Genomic DNA, 17,887 nt, shown 5'->3' with positions numbered 1-17,887 from the left:
GTGAGGATAAGGATAAAGACTTTCGGAAGGACAGCTGGAATGCAGACCATGGCACTTTGGAGCAGGAGGCTGTTCTAAGGGAGGAGGAGAGGAAGTGTAATGTGGTAGTTGTAGGGGATTCTATAAGTAGGGGAACAGATAGCATCCTTTGGAGGCAAGATCGAGAGTCCCACATGGTATGTTCCCTACCTGGTGCCAGTGTAAGGGACATCTCGAACCGGCTTGAACAGAGAGGGAGGCGGAGAATCCAGTCATTGTGGTCCATGTTGGGATCAGCAACATAGGGAAGAGTAGGCAATAAGTCCTGTTTGGGGAGTACCAGGAACTAGGAGCTAAAGTAAAGAACAGGACCTCAAGGGTTATAATCTCTGGATTATTCACCTGAGCCACTTACAAATTGACGTAGAGATAAGCTGATTAGGGAAGTGAACATGTGGCTAAAGGCGTGGTGTGGGAAAGAGGGGTTCCATTTCATGGAGCACTGGCACCAGTATTGGGACAGGAAGGAACTGTACCATTGGGACGGGCTCCACCTGAACCGGTCTGAGACCAGGGTCCTAGCGGAAAAAATAAATAGGACGGTCACAAGGACTTTAAACTAGTAAATTGGGGGGGGAGGGGGAGGGTTCAGGGGTAAATTGCAAGACAAATAGTAGTTCAGAAACAAACAAAAGGGAAAAGAGTAGAGTAGCAATCAGAATTTGTGCTTTAGGCACTACAGGTAAAGGGAAAACTAAAAGATGTAAAGCGATTAAACCAGGAGAGAGAAATAAGAAACATATGAGTAAAACATCAGAGCTGAAGGACAGGCTAGGGTGTGTGGCCCAAATAAGCACTCTTTATACAAACACACGGAGTATAAGGAATAAGTTGAATGAACTGCAGGCACAAATTCAAATTGGAGAGTATGACATGGTAGCCATTACTGAGACATGGCTGCAAGACAGTCAGGACTGGGAACTAAATATACCAGGTTACAAGGTTTACAGGACAGATAGGGAAAATGGCAGAGGGGTAGGAGTAGCCTTAGTGATTAAGGATGAAATCACTTCAATGATGAGAGGATTTAAAGAGGGGTAAGCAGCCAGTGGAAACCTTATGGGTTGAATTAAGAAATAGGAAAGGAGCTAAGATTGTAGTGGGAGTTGTGTATAGGTCCTCTGGTTGCAGCTTTGAAGTGCTAGATTATATAAATGCAGAGACAGTTTTAATGAGGGATTTTAACTTTCATATAGATTGGGAAAAGCAGACTAGCGCCTATCAGAAAGGTAGTGAATTTCTTGAGTGTGCCCGTGATAGTTTTCTACAACAACATGTCCTAGAGGCAACAAGGGGGCAAGCCATATTAGGTTTAGTAATGAGCCACATTTAGTTAACAGCCTAAGGGTGCGTGAACATTTATCCAATAGCGATCATAACATAATTGAGTTCAAATTGGCATTTGAAAAGGGAGAAACGCGAAACAGCTACTAAGATTCTAGATTTAGGTAAGCCGACTTCAATGGGATGAGGCAGAGACTGTCCAAAGTAAATTGGGCAAATTTGTCCATGGGTAAAACAACAGAGGATCAGTGGGAGATGTTAAAAAAAGAATTTAACGTGATGCAGAACCAGTTTATACCCGAGGGGCAAAAGCTCTACTTGTTAAGTCTGTGTGTTATAGTGAGAATTACTACACAGACCACAAGAGTAAATTCAACAGGTCTTTACTGGTTGGAGGTCGGACTATACTGAATACAATATTATTACACTGTACTTATATACCGGTGTGGTCACCACCGATATTACGTATACAGCAGCCAAAGAAAGTAGTACCTTTCTTAAGGTGGACCAGGCTCAAGTTCTCTTAAGGTGGAACAGGTTACATACACCACAATCCTCCCTTTTTAGCTTAACAGTCATATCCCCAAATAAACATAACATATATACATATATAATTTCAGGTATAACAGTTCAAAGGTTCAGTCTCTCAGGAGGCTTTCTGATTCGGCTTGGATAACGCCTTTCAGTGGTCTCTGATTCTTGTGTTGAGGTGCCTCCTCTAGTTGGTTGCCAATGTATTGGGTGTCATCATCATCAAATACATTCTCGGCCGAGGTAGATGCTTCAGGTTCATGAACGTCTTCCACAGCTGTCTCTGTCACAACCATGGGTTCGACCCTTGCTCTCGACTCTACCAGTTGATCCGCATGACGCCTTATCACATTATGACCAATATCTACGGTGTACATCAGAGGTCCTTGTCTGGCCCGGATTGTTCTGGACTGCCATTTGTCGTTTCCATAGCCCCTTGCCATCACTGGTTGTCCTATGTCGAAAGTTCGAGTGGTCTTGCTGTTAATATGCCGAAACTGTTTGTTTTCCACTTCCCTCCGCACATTTGGTTTTAACAAGTCCAACTTGGACCGCAACCTCCTGTTATAAAACATCATAGCAGGACTTTGGTTAGTCACGGCATGATCGGCGTTTCTATATGACATCAGGAACTTATCGACCTTGTGTTGCAGCGGAATCTGATCATCATTCATGGCCTTAATAGCCTTTTTGAATGTCTGGACAAATCTTTCAGCCAACCTGTTTGTCGCCGGATGATATGGGGCAGAGGTATAATGTTTAACTCCATTCTTCTTTAAGAATTGTTGGAATTCTTCCGATACAAAATGTGGTCCGTTGTCCGAACAGATCTGTTCTGGCAATCCGTTCCTTGCGAATATTGTTCTTAACACCGCAATTGTCTTTTCTGAAGTAGTGGTATTCATCTTGATGACTTCTGGCCATTTGGAATGTGCGTCCACCGCGATTAGGAACATGGAGTCCATGAATGGACCAGCAAAGTCAATGTGTACGCGTTGCCATGGGGCTGAAGGCCATTCCCATGGGTGTAGCGGTGCTATCGGAGGTGCATTTTGCACTTTTTGACACCCAGCGCAGCTTTTCGTTAACTCCTCAATCTGTTGGTCAATACCCGGCCACCATACGTAAGCCCTAGCAAGACTTTTCATTTTAACTCCCCCCAGATGACCTTCATGTAGTTCTTTTAAAACTCTTTCCCTTAACTTGGGAGGAATAATCACTCTTGTCCCGTACATCAAAGTACCATGGCAGACGGACAGCTGGTCTCGCCTTGCCGAGAATGCCGGTAACAGAGGATCACCCCGTGTTGGCCATCCTTTCACTGTCACCTCGTAGACTCTGGACAGTGTCGGGTCGTTCCTGGTTTCTCTTTCAATACTTGCGTTGGTGACAGGTAAACACTCGATAATGGTCGAATGAAATAACTCAACAGGGTCAACTTCCGTCGTGTCTTCATCTTCAGGTAGTGGCAGGCGCGACAGGCCATCAGCATTGCCATGCTGTTTCGTACCTTTGAATTCTGATATTGATGTGCCCCTAAGAAAAGAGACCATCTCTGGAGACGCTGTGCTGTCATCACCGAAACACCCTTCTTAGGGTTAAAAATGGACACCAACGGTTGATGGTCCGTCAGAAGTGTGAATTTTTGGCCCTGTAGGTAATGATTAAACTTCTTCACTCCCCATACAAGGCTAAGGGCCTCCCTATCGATCTGCGCATAGTTGCGCTCAGCGGAGGTCAATGATCTGGATGCAAACGCGACTGGCCTTTCCGTGCCATTTGGCAATTTATGTGAGAGTACTGCCCCAATACCATATGGAGAAGCATCACAAGCCAACCGAATAGGCAGTGTCGGGTTGAAGTGAGCCAACACTTCCTGAGGTGATCAATTCTTTGCTTTTGCGAAATGCCTTCTTACAGTTTTCGCCCCAGTCCCATGGTACCCCTTTCTGTAAAAGAGCGTTCAACGGATGCAGCACCGTGGATAGATTTGGCAGAAATTTATGGTAATAGTTAATTAATCCTAGAAACGACCTCAACTGAGAGACATTCTCCGGAGCGGGAGCCTTTACAACAGCCGTTATCTTGTCAGGAGACTTATGAAGCCCCTCCCGGTCAATGACATGACCACAGTACGAGATCCGCTTCTGGAAGAACTCACATTTCTGCCGATTTACTCTAAGTCCATACTCTTTCAGTCTGTTGAGCACCAGTTCCAAGTTAGCGAGATGCTGTTCATCACCATCACCTGTGATCAGAATGTCGTCCAGGTAACATTGTGTGCCTGGAATTCCCTGTAATACCTGCTCCATGGCCCTCTGCCAAATTGCTGGAGCCGATGCCACACCAAAAACCAGACTATTGTACCGGTACAACCCTCGATGCGTGTTGATCGTGAGGTATTGGCGTGACTCTTCTTCAACCTCCATCTGCAAGTACGCCTGTGCCAGGTCTATCTTGGTGAAGTGTTTCCCGCCAGACAGTGAAGCGAAAATATCCTCAATCCGTGGAAGCGGATACTGCACCGTGTGAAGCACCGGATTAACGGTGATCTTGAAATCTCCACAGATGCGAACCTTCCCTGGATCTCCTGGCTTATTGTTCGCAGGACGTTTCATAACGGGAACAATGGGCGTAGCCCACTCACTCCAATCTACTTTAGACAGTACCCCTGAACATTCTAGTGCTTCCAGCTCCGCTTCAACCGCAGGTCGTATTGCATAGGGTACCGGTCTGGCTTTAAAAAATTTTGGTTGTGCATGTTCATCAATCTTGATGTTTGCCGTAATTCCTCTCAGTGTTCCCAGTCCCGGCTGGAACACCTCTTTAGCCTCATCCAATATTCTGGACAATCGTTTAGGTTTGACAGCTGTTTCCCCGGAATCTACCGTTAGTGCTTTCAAGGAGTGCCAGTCCATATTCATTTTCCTAATCCACTCCCGTCCTAGTAGTGGTGGACCTCCTTCAGGTAGCACATATAAGTCCATTACTTGGCTTCCTTCGCCCTTGTGGACCACTTCTACCTCTATTTTTCCGATGGGGTACACTCTTTGCCCCGTGTACGTTTTCAATATAATCTCTGTATCCTGTAAGGGAATATGTTGGAATAACCTTCTGTAATCTTTCTTATTCATGACTGTCAATGCCGATCCAGTGTCCAATTCCATTTTTACTTGGACTCCTGCTATCTTAAGAGTGACCCAAATTGTCTGGAGGTCTGTATCCTTACCAACGTTGTGTATTCTTAAGCTATCCAGTTCATTACTGCTAGCGTCTGAATCTGACTTCTGTTCGGTCAAACTGTTCTTTGTCACCTTGTGTACCTTTGCATATTTTCCTTGCGGTGACTTTTTATTGCTGGTCTTCTTTCCTGACCGGCATACTTTAGCTATGTGGCCAAGCCTGCCACACGTTCTGCATTCTTGGTTTTTAAACCAACACTGGTTCTGATCGTGCGTTGTCTTTCCACAACGATAACATTTGACAGAACTCAAACCCAATTTGTTTGTACCGAGTTCCGGTGGCCGTAGCTGCATTACTGCCGTGCCTCTCGCTGCGGCCTCGTGTGCTGCTGCCATAGTGACCGCCTTCTCGAGAGACAGCTCATTCTCCTCGAGCAGTCGCCTTTGTGTATCCTGTTTAAATAAACCACACACAAATCTATCTCGAAGTGCCTCTGTCAGTCCCGTTCCAAACTGACAATATTTTGCTAGCTTACGTAATTCCATCAAATATTCAGCATTGCTTTCATTTTGCAGCTGTCTTCTATCATAAAATTTAAATCGTTCCGCTAGCATCAGCGGCGTGGGGCTAAGATGATTTTTTAGGACAGTAACAATCTGTTCGAACGTCTTATCCGCCGGTTCATCTGGTGATAACAGGTGTTTCAATTGCCCGTATGTCTTCGCACCCATTAAGTTTAGTAATGTTAGTGCTTTATCTGTCTCAGGAATTTTATTTGCCTTACAATAGTTTTGTACGCGTTCTACATACATAGCCCAGTCTTCTATATCACTGTCGAAGGCATTAATGTTCCCATGTTTAGGCATCGTAGCAATTTATCGTATTTTTAATGTTATCTAAGATGGCGGCTTCCCGCTCTTGCCGTCGTCCTCCGCCCACAAAATGGCGGTTTTCCCGCGCTTGGCGGTCTTCACCCGTCCCCCGACGCTGTCTCCGCTTCACCGCGGCTCTCGCGCCTTCAGTTTCCCCAGACGCTGCACCTTTAGCCCGAATGCGGCCCTTATCTCCGGTCGCGATCGATGTCCCGCGCTGCGCCTCTCGCTCGATAGCGGCCCGGCCCTTATCTCTGGTCGCGATCGACCTCACCGCCCTTATTCCTCCGTCTTCCCAGCCCCGTCTGTACAGCCAACGCGGTTGACTTTCTGTCGCGTCGCTGCCCGGCTTACCCACCACGAGGTAGTAGAAGAAGCTGACAGTCGCTGATGGAGGCTTCGAGGTCAGGATGTCTTCTGCACTCCGGTTGCTCGATGCCTGCCGCTCGACGTGTCTTCCCGTAGGTGATGAGGGTGGAAACCTCTCTTCGACGTCCTGTCTGTGGACGAAGTCGCCGTGGAAATTACTGCAGCAGGGTAAGAATCGGACTCGTCGCCACTGTTAAGTCTGTGTGTTATAGTGAGAATTACTACACAGACCACAAGAGTAAATTCAACAGGTCTTTACTGGTTGGAGGTCAGACTATACTGAATACAATATTATTACACTGTGCTTATATACCGGTGTGGTCACCACCGGTATTACGTATACAGCAGCCAAAGAAAGTAGTACCTTTCTTAAGGTGGACCAGGCTTAAGTTCTCTTAAGGTGGAACAGGTTACATACACCACACTACTTGCCAAAAAAAACAGCCATGGACAACTAAAGAGGTAAGGGACAACATAAAAGTAAAGCAAAGGGCACACAAAAATGCAAAAAATAGCACAGATCCTGGAGAATGGGAAAGATACAAAGAACAGCAAAGGGTTACAAAACAGATAGTAAGATCTACAAAAAAGCAGTATGAAAAGTAACTTGCAAGTGATATCAAAATCAATACGAATAATTTTTATAGTTACATTAGGAAAAAGAGGGTAGTCAGGAGCAATGTTGGCCCCTTAAAAACTGAAAGTGCTGATATTGTCAATGACAATGGAGAAATGGCGGACATGTTGAATAATTACTTTGTGTCAGTATTTACAGTAGAAGGTGGTTAGAGTTAGGGTGCCAGAAATACCAAAGAAACTAATATTGAATCGGGGACAGGGACTCAATAAAATTAACGTAAGTAAAATAACAGTAATGAAGAAAATAATGGCACTAAAGAGTGACAAATCCCCTGTTCCTATGTTCCTACTACATTGGGTAAAGCCTTGTCCTAAATGGTTACTTTTCAGCATTTCAGTTTTTCTTGACTCCAGATAGATTTTTGCAAGCTACATTCTCTTCACTGTAACGTTATTTTTGAAAAATGAGAAAATGCTCTGGTATTAGAATTATATAGATACTAAGAAAACAAGAGTTGCAACTATAGACAAAACTAACCAATCCAAAATACACAGAAATGACTCAAGAACTTCCTCTGCTGGAACAGCAATACTGAGACATTGGTGCAAACAATGATCGAGAACAAACTGATCGAAGAACATAAGAAATAGGAGCAGGAGTAGGCCATTCGGCCCTTCGAGCCTGCTCCGCCATTCAATGAGATCATGGCTGATCTTCCACCTCAACGGCCCTATCGCCATATCCCTTGATGCCTTTACTAGTCAGAAATCTATCAGCTTCTGTTTTGAATATACCCAATGACTGAGCCTCCACAGCCCGCTGGGGTAGAGAATTCCAAAGATTCACCACCCGCTGTGTGAAGAAATTTCTTCTCATCTCAGTCCTGAATGGCCTACCCTTTATCCTGAGGCTGTGGCCCCTGGTTCTAGACTCCCCAGCCAAGGGAAACATTCTCCCAGCATCCACCCTATCAAGCCCTGTAATAAGTTTGTATGCTTCAATGAGATCCCCTCTCATTCTTCTGAATTCAAGAGAATACAGGCCTAGTTTACTCAATCTCTTCTCATAAGACAGTCCCGCCATCCCAGGACTAAATCTCGTGAACCTTCGTTGCACTCCCTGTATGGCAAGTATATCCTTCCTTAGGTAAGGAGACCGAAATTGTACACAGTACTCCAGGTGTGGTCTCACCAAGGCCCTATATAATTGGAGTAAGACTTCTTTACTCCTGTACTCAAATCCTCTTGTAATGAAGGCCAGCATACCATTTGCTTTCCTAATGGCTTGCTGCACCTGCACATTCACTTTCAGTGACTCATGTACAAGGACACCCAGGTCCCTTTGAGCATCTGCATTCCCCAATCTTTCACCATTTAGGAAATACTCTGCCTTTCTGTTTGTTCTACCAAAGTGGATAACTTCACATTTATCCACATTATATTCCATCTGCCATGTTCTCGCCCACTCACAGCCTGTCGAGATCCCCTTGAAGCCTCTTCACATCCTCTTCACATCTGACACTGCCACCTAGCTTTGTATCATCAGCAAATTTGGAAATGTTACATTTAGTCCCCTCATCCAAATCATTGATATGGATTGTGAATAGCTGGGGCCCAAGCACCGATCCTTGCGGTACCCCACTAGTCACAGCCTGCCATCCTGAAAAGGACCCGTTTATCCCTACTCTTTGTTTTCTGTCTGTTAACCAATTCTCAATCCATGCTAGTATATTACCCCCAATTCCATGTGCCCTAATTTTGTTCACCAACCTCTTGTGTGGGACCTTATCGAAGGCCTTCTGAAAATCCAGGTACACCACATCTACTGGTTCCCCTTTGTCTACTCCACTAGTTACATCCTCAAAGAACTCCAATAGGTTTGTCAAACAGTATTTCCCTTTCATAAATCCATATTGACTCTGCCCAATCTTACTATTAGTTTCTAAGTGCCCAGTTATTGCATCCTTTATAATAGATTCCAACATTTTCCCAACTACTGACATGAGGCTAACAGGTCTGTAGTTCCCCGTTTTCTCTCTCCCTCCTTTCTTAAATAGCAGGGTTATATTTGCTATCCTCCAATCTGCAGGAACCGTTCCAGAATCTATAGAATTTTGGAAGATGACAACCAATGCGTCCACTATCCCAATGGCCACCTCTTTCAAAACCCTAGGATGTAGGTCATCCGGTCCTTGGGATTTATCGACTTTTAGTCCCATTAATTTTGCTAGGGCTGTACCTCTTACACCCATGGTAACACATAGCCCTCACACAGCGACCATGAAAAAGCAGTGGTGAAGAAACAATATCCTCAATTAATAATATAGCTATATTGATGTATATGGAGAATAAATGTCAAAATAAAACAACTTTAAAAATACACTGAACAGAATATTCTTAAGCATACTCGACAAGAAAGTCCATTAAATTACCCTGTCATGAATGCAGAATAATACAGTACTCTCACAAAGGAAACCTAAAAACGCCTACCTGTGAGTAAGTTGAAATGGCAGCGTACCCACTGGTCAGTGTCTATGTTATAACAATCAATTTGACGAACCAGAATCCGATCATTGTTGTAGTCCAAGTCATTTCCTCCAAGGACATAAAGTTTTCTATTGACAGTTGCCATAACATGATAGACTCGCCTCTGTAACATTGGGCTGCGGCTGATCCATTTATTCTGAGAGTCAGAAAGATTAAAAAAATTACAGAGGGTTTAATTTATTTAGCCACTTGCAGATCATCCCAAGTCATTGCTCACCATAGGTCAGGGCATATACACAAGGCCCAATTTTAACTACAGTGGATAACAGGCAGGTGGCGGATGGAGTGCAGCCGCCCATTGTTGCGAATGTGAGGCCGGAGCCATTTTGAGGCCCAGGCCTCATTTACATGCCAGCTGGTGAGCTGCTAAATGGGCGCCCCACTACAGCTCGCTAGTTGGGGAAGGGTGGGAAATGGGCTGCCTCCCACACACAGTCGGAGCCTGGGTGGGGGAAAATTATCTAGAGGGAGGCCTCAGATGGCCCAGCAGCAGGATGGAGTTTTTAATGTGGGCCCAGGAGGAGCTGCCACATAAAAGGTTCAAAGCAGCTGTAACCTTGACAGCCACTGGAACTAGTCTCCAAAGTTTGGTGATGGCTTCCTTTAGTTGGCACTGGCAGATTCAACAGATCCAGAAGAGAGACCCTGTACCTATATAAAAGTGTGTCAGCATGAGGATGTGTCTGAATGCTCCCTCTGATCTTTCTCCTCCTCCAGAACTTGAGCTAGGGCAAACTGTGTGAATCAGTATTAAAAATACAATGGCCTTAAAATTCGGCAGTGCCCGAAAACGGGCGTTCAGGGTACAGGGTGCGCACTACACACGTCAGTTTAACTTAGCCCCGGGCAGCACATTAAATTTGTGCTGGGGCCTCATTATAAGAAGTCAGGCATTTGTCAGGGGGTGGAGGGGGTGAGGGGAGGAGACCAGAAATTGGGCATCTCTGACACCACTTAAAGGCAGACAGCGCTTCTTGGGGGGGGGGGGGGGGGGATGTGCTTTGGCTGCAGAAGGAAACACTTCTCAGCAGAGAGATGGCTGCGTCCAGCAGGGTGGGCCCCCCAAGTTCTCCGATGCTGCTTTGAAGGCCGTGATCCAGGCAGTGAATAGCAGGAGTGAGATCCTGTTCTCCCAAGCCCTCCAGGCAACAACTGTGCCACCAGTGAGAAGACATCGTGGAGTAGGTCAAAGCCAGGAGCTTAGCTCCCCGGACATGGCTCCAATGTAGAAAGAAGTTCAATTACCTCAGCAGAGTTACCAAGGTAAGAATATTGCTCTCTTACTCTCTGCTCACACCTTAACCACCTCCAGCCTCACAAACCTCTCCATCCCCCACTTCCCGTCATCCTCCTACAATCACTGCGCCGCACTTCACTACACCTCCTTCCCCTCATACTCACACACTCACCACTATTGCAACCCTCACTTCTCACACCTCATCTTACACCTGCATACTCATTATTGGACCATGACAGACACATCTGCTAAACAGCTCACAAGGCTGTCATCAACACACTCCATTCTTTCTTACAGGAGACGATTGCGCACAACTCCAGACAGGAGACAGCCACCGGAGGAGGTTGAGCCCATCTGCACATTCTCTCCCTCCTTGAAGAAAACATGCTGACCATGATGGGCCGGGCCCGAGTCATGGCCCAGGCAACTGGCATCGCTGGAGGAGACGTCAGGCAGGGCTTCCTCACACCTGATTCACTTTTCCATTCTTACTTCTAGCTCACCCGACTCACTATGCCTGACAAACTGCAGGTGCTCCCTTTTTTGCGAGCTGCTCCTGCTCTCTCCTGTCTTACTTGCTGCTCCTGCTTTCTCCTGTCTTACTTGCTGCTCCCCCTCCTCTTACAGCTCCAAAGGCAGCCCTACCAGACCAACCATGACTGCAGTCAAATAGTTTTGAAAGCAGCCAAAAATAGTGCAACACCAGCAAAATCTTCTTCTCAGCAGTCAGAATTCAGTTTCCAGAGTTAGACAACAGGCCAAAAATTGCCTTGACGTTCACTTGCAGCCTGAAATGACAAACCAGCAAGTAGTGGATGAGCCCTTTAAATAGCGCTGCTGAAGGGTCCTTTACGCCTGTTAGCGCCACGAGTTGCTCGGCAAATTGCTCACGTGGCGAGTCAGGCGCTGGGGCAGCCCAATATCAGAAATGTGTGCTACAACAAGTGTAGGACCCTTATTTAAATATTTTAATTCATTGGTTTAATAGTTCTGGCGTGCACCCTGGACGCCTACGGAGAAGCCAATATGGCAGGTGGTGCATTTCAGGCTCGAAATGAGCGCGTGCACCCTGCCTACCACACTGGGTGCTTAAGCGCTGATTCTGTGACTAAAGAACGGGCGCAGCACGATCAAATTTCTAGGCCACTATTTGTCCTGCATGAACTAATTTCTGCTATGAATTTGGACCAATAGCACCCCCCCACCCCCCTAATGAATGGCTAGAGGCAACATCTGTTTGCTGTAGAAGGTTTCCTATGTTCTTCAATTAGATCTTCTTTAGCAGCAAAGTCTGGCAGGTTGAGCTCCTGATCACCATAAGGAACAGAGACTCTGGGGAAATGAGGGGTCATTCTGAATCAACTGACAAGCCATTACTAATCAGTATAGAAGGAGAAGGGGTCACTGCCTGTTAGCAGGTATCTGTGTGCTCTTTGGCAGATGCTTGCTATTATCTGCACTTGAGAATGTCCTGAAAAAAAAACCTCAAATACCAAATGATAGAGTTATTGGAATTCAAAGCCATACCCTTCCAGCTGTGACTTTTGTTAGTCACTGTATCCAAACAATATGCCACATGAATTTTAAAAAGCTAGTGTACGTGTAAACATGAAACAGACCTGATTAGAAAAACATTCACTCTTTCAATACTGCAATAACTTTTTTTAAAAAACAGCACATCCGCAAATAACGGATTGATTTTCTTGCAGTTTTAATTAAGGTGCATAATATGCAAATGTTTGTGTATGCCACTTTGTTTTCTTTGCATTTTGAACAAAGTCAGCATTAAAATATAATTGAAGGTGTATTTATTTAAAAAAAAGTAATGAAAATCCTTCTATGTTCAAAGGATTCTCATTAATTCCGTTGAAGTACAGAAAAGAGGCGATAGCCTTAGTCTGGAGAGGTTTTGTAATGCACTCATTGTTTAATCTGTTCAAGTCCCCTATTCAAAAATGAAACTGCACTGGTATGCGTACATAATTCCGGTTGAATCATTTTGGTATTTTAGGGATGAGTTTTTGTTTTTGACTCTTTCTGATGTAGCATAAGGGCAAATTTAGTGAAAATGCACTCCAGAAGTGGAGCCGTGCTAGACAGGAGAGCAAGTTGGACACAGGCTATAACACTATAATCGTGATTCTCCAGCCTGCAGTCCCATCTAGTGAGACTCCATTTTGGAAACACAGTTTTTGATAAATGTCTCCATAATGTCTAATGAATTACATTTTCCATAAACAAAAGCAATCATTAGATCAGCAACAAGCAGGCCGAAATTCCACTGGGCGTGCAACGGCAGCATGAGGGTATTTGCCCCGGTGTGTTTCTGCGTTTCTGGCACGTCCGAGCGGATGTTCAGGTTTTCCAACGTTTCCTCATCACACACCGGGAGCACTGAGGCCAGGGTAGGGAGACGGCATTTCCTGAGCAATTTAAGGTTGCATCTGCATCTCTTGTTGTTTGTCAAATTGTTCAGTTCTGCTTATTTTTGCTATGTGGTGTGGAGCGGAACCAGAAGTCTGCTGATTCCATGGGGTTGGAAGGACAACTCCCCTTACTGAGACCCCCCCTGCAGGTCAATCCGAGGGATGAGACGGTATGGAAGAATTCCACTTTGGACAGGACAGGCACCCTTCTCAGCAAATTGCAATCAGTGCTGCCTGGGAAGAGATGGCCAAGCAAGTGAATACAGTTTCTGTAATAAAAAATTCATCTCCCCAGTGTATTACTCGTCGCCATATGCAAAATAAACATTTTGAGTTGAGCGAAGATAAATTTCATGCTACAAGGCATTTTTGGAATAAAGTCTATTTTTGCCACAGTTTCAAGCACAGTTCTTGTGTGGTGAAGTAACAAAGTTAATCAACTTTCTGCTAGAAATAATTTCCATTATTCACAAAGGAGGCTCCCCCTCATTATGGTGGACAATGAAGGTCCTACTGTATGGGCATCAGGGTGAAACTAAGACACAAAACAGTGATAAACTAGAATGGTGGTTACTAGCAATAAGTTTGTATGTTTATTTGCCTGTTGTATAATGTATTAATGCTAAGGATGCTGAAGTGTCTTTTTAGAATATTCAGTTGGAGCCACAGAAAACCAGAACAAAGCTGGAAAGTGAGCAACAAAGTCAAGTTCACAGCATTTGTGAAGATTCTTTGATTGTAAGAAATTAATGTCAAATATCACTGGTTTGAACAAGTCTACTTGTAGCAGCTAAGCGCCACATAGCTGTGACTATCTGGCAAGCAATTAAACCCAGGCCACCAAAAGACTTCTATACTCTAAGATAACTCCGTTAAAAGTTATTGTTGGCACATTTTCTTTTCCATTGTATAAAAAGTATAATTTTTAGTGTGTGCTTAACAGAATGAAGTGTCCCCACAGTACACACAGAGCAATAGTGATACCTACCTGGCTTGGATCGTACACCATAAGTCTGTTCTGGTACTGAGCTGTGTTGGTCACTCCACCTACCATGAAAACAATTAATTCCAGCTCAGTGATGATTTGACAAGCATTTCAATATGACATTACTTTTTATTCCAATTTTCTTTACACGTCAATTTCATCTATCTGCTCCCCCCACCCCCCACACACATTTCCTCTCAATGCTCAGATGTGATGGGCTGACTGGAGTTTTTGGAGTGCCAATTGCTATTATTCTATGAATATACCGACTCATGCTGGGCTCTGGTTCCACAGCCACTGACTATCCTACAGTATCTCGCTCGAGTGGCCATTCTTCACACACGAGTCTACACAGTGACTGTAAGCAGGCTATTCAAGCATGGGGAGGATTCATCACAGGTAAGCCCAACCCTATCCCCACCCAATATCCATACACTGCCCAGCAGAGTCAGTGGATGGTGACCAGCAGGAGTCAGTGGATGGTGACCAGCAGGAGTCAGTGGATGGTGACCAGCAGGACCTGCAACTTCTACCTGATTCTTCCTCTCTGTAAACCTGAGGCCAACTGTAGCACCTGTATCACTTTTTTGCTGAGATCAGTTAACTCGGCACAGAACAGCGATCAAACAAGGAGCCTTTCTGATCTGTATCGCTCAGTTCCATATTGGGCAGTGCATATATCAACTGAGCCATCAATGCTTCTTAATACCATCTTATATTTTTGGTCAACACATATTGGCAAAATTCTCGGAGAAAAGTATTACTTAACAATGTGAATGGCTAATCTACTTAAAATGCAATGATATTACAAGAAAACCAAGTATAATGTTATAGTGCTAATTTCATGTTAAAAATCCTTTCACCCATTGTAGGAGGTGGAGGTCAGTAAAGCACAAAAAGACAAAAAGGATATAACTAACTGTACCTGCCTGATGTTAAGTGACATTTTAAATGTGCATCAGATAAAGGTTTCAGTCACACTAACTTCAGATTTAATTTTTACTTGTGTGAGATGCAATTTGTTTAACTTATTCTGAAACACATTTCCAGTGCACTTAGGGCATTCAACATGATCTGAAGGTGATTGAAACCACTTCAATTTTATATAACAGCATAACAAAACATGAATTGAGAAACTACCATCCAGGCATCAAACAGGCTTCTTCCACAATGTACAATCTATTCGACCATGGACCTCACCACCCACCTACTTGTTCTCCTACTGGAAAGTTCAGTGTAAATAAATACTCCCGATCCCTAAAAGTAATAAAGCAAACTCCAGAATCTACATGCACATCTTCACCATTCAATCCTGGCCTTCACAGACACCAGAAATCCAGCACCCAATGTGTTTCATTGAGTAATTATTAATCTCAGTTGATATCTATCCTGAGAAACCTCCAAATCCATTCTCAATCAACTATGTTAACCGACACAGACAAATTAGTTTCTCTCTGGTAATGAGTGTCACATATCCATTATTCTGAGCCATAAAAAAATGTCCTCATGAATTCTTCTGGACTTATTTGAGGCTTGTTAATTTTAAATCCATGTCCTCCAGGTCTATGCATTAGCCTAGTTGCAGTTACTCGCTTACATCTAAATCACGCATGTCTCGCAAACATTTTAAAGGTATAGATCATATTTCACTCAATCATCTTTTCTCCAACTAAAACAAGCCCTTCAAATATCTTCTTGCAATTTCAAGCCCCAAGTCCTAGAGGTCTGTTTATGCTCTTCTTTGATCTGTTTTCAAGGTATTAATGTCCTAATGTGGAGTGGCCAAAATGGCACACAGTCTACCTATCCATCTATTTACATATCTCTCAGAGCCTTACTTACTGCTGTCACAATTTTTGAGTAATAAGAATATTGACATTTAGACATTGTAAATATTTATAATGGCACTTTGCAATGTCAACAATTGCCTGCCAATGTGCAATTACAGACTCTAGCCACCAAGTGGCATGAAGAAGTAAGTTTCACAAAGCTCTCTCCCAATTCAGCATCTAATTTTTCCTGTTTTTTTCAAAAAAAGGGCTTTTTCCTCATTTATTGGGTGTTTTAAACCTCTTGTGTCCATGTTTAGACCCCCCCAAGGCTGTAATGAGGTCTGGAGCCAGGGGGGTCTGGTGGAATACAAACTGAGCATCGGTGAACAGGTAATTGGTGAGTAAGTGCCGCTTGATAGTGCTGTTGACGACACCTTCCATCACTTTGCTGATGATTGAGAATAGGCTGATAGGACAGTAATTGGACAGGTTGGATTTGTCCTACTTCTTGTGGCCAGGACATACCCGGGCAACGTTCCACACTGTCGGATAGATGCCAGTTTTGTAGCTGCATTGGAACAACTTGGCTAGAGGCGTGGCTAGTTCTGGAGCACAAGTCTTCAGCATGACAGCCGGGATGCCATCTGGATAAGTCCTTCTTCTTCTTCTTAGGCAGTCCCTCGGAACCGAGGATGACTTGCTTCCACATTAAAAATGAGCTCACAGGTGACTGATTAGTCCAATGCGGGACCTACAGTCTCTGTCACAGGTGGAGCAGACAGTGATTGAAGGGGCGGGTGGGTGGGGTGCTTGGGTTGACGTGTGCTCCTTGCGCTGCCTGCGCTTGGCTTCTGCTTGCTCCCGGCGAAGAGATTCGAGGTGTTCGGCGCCTTCCCGGATAAGTATATGGAAGCTTACTAGTGCTGTGCTTGTATAGCCTGCGGTTCACAAGCTTTGGTGCCTATATGCACCTTAATATACTGGGGTTTAGGGATCTGGTATGTGTCCCCCAGAGAGAGAGTGTGCACTCCATGTTGGGCAAAGAAACTCTACTATGTGGATTCCTCATGAACTTGGTTGGGAGCCTCTTAAGCATGGTCATGAGTTTCCATGCTTCAAGCACCGAGCTAACCAAAAATGTATTTCTGCAATTTTTTATACACTTCTTAAGTCCATTTTTTTTTTAAATGGGTAATTTTTTGGGGGGAGGATTTTTCAAAAAGGTCAACACCATAGATTTCTGTAGTTTACATCTTCTACCAAGGTGAACACACCTGTATTCAGTTCTGTAATTAAATTCCTTCCACGTATGCACTTCATGTTCATGCTCATCTGTCAGTAAGGGATGCTGAGGATTTGCATACAGATTTGATTGTACTAAAACAGATATTAAATTAGAGTGTCCTTATTGTTTACTTTGCTTACAACCGGGGTGCATTTGCCTGCTGAAGTTCTCAAAAGTCATCAAGCTGATTTCTCTGCTGTTAGGTTATGCTACCTCATGCTGGCACATCATCCCTTGCAATCAAAGCCCTCCATAGATTCTAGGGCTCACCTATCGAGTGTATCACACAGATTAACACTTCATTCTATCTGCTTCCCAGGGGTCTAATCAGCATGCTAAAGTTTCGGTAATGCTGCAACCGTAATTAAATCGCCTGATGCTGTTAAGGATGATTCTAAGCTTTTTATTTCAGTCCTGACAGAGAGTCTCTACCAAAAACATTAACCTTTCTTTTCTCTTTTCAGATGCTAATGGGCCTTCTTTGTAATTTCAAAATGTTATGTTTTTATTGCAGTTTTTTTTAGCTTGTGCAGTTTGTTTTAATTTTATTGCTTTGTCTTTCTTGTTCTAAAACATGATTTTTCTTTTCAAGTTTGAAACAGCTGTTAGTGATTGAAAAGATAGCTGCATGATTTTTAAAAAAAAAAGTAACTTTGACGTGGCCGTGCCTCGGCTTAATGGGTACAAGTGAATCAGTGCTACTCTACAGTGAGGCCGCTCTCCGTGGGCCAAATTAATTCATCAGGGCTGAAAGTAACCAACTTCTCTGACCTGGAAA

General features: G+C 44.1%; 1 protein-coding gene across 1 annotated transcript in view; it reads right to left on the bottom strand.

The window, feature by feature from the left end:
• Window positions 1-17,887, bottom strand: part of klhl32 (kelch-like family member 32) — a 411,538-nt gene that overhangs the window by 24,499 nt on the left and 369,152 nt on the right. Inside the window, exons 8-9 of the mRNA XM_085997427.1 lie at window positions 14,056-14,114; window positions 9,348-9,540 (exon numbers count right to left, since the gene is read on the bottom strand). Coding sequence (XP_085853553.1) covers window positions 9,348-9,540; window positions 14,056-14,114 — 252 coding nt within the window. The remainder of the gene's footprint in view (window positions 1-9,347; window positions 9,541-14,055; window positions 14,115-17,887) is intronic.

This window comes from Somniosus microcephalus, chromosome 9 (assembly GCF_052327205.1).
Source record: "Somniosus microcephalus isolate GS21.2 chromosome 9, FLI_Smic_1.0, whole genome shotgun sequence".
NCBI classification, from domain to species: Eukaryota; Metazoa; Chordata; class Chondrichthyes; order Squaliformes; family Somniosidae; genus Somniosus; species Somniosus microcephalus.
The sequence above is the reverse complement of the archived record's forward strand: the minus strand, read 5'-3'. Positions and strand labels throughout refer to the sequence as shown.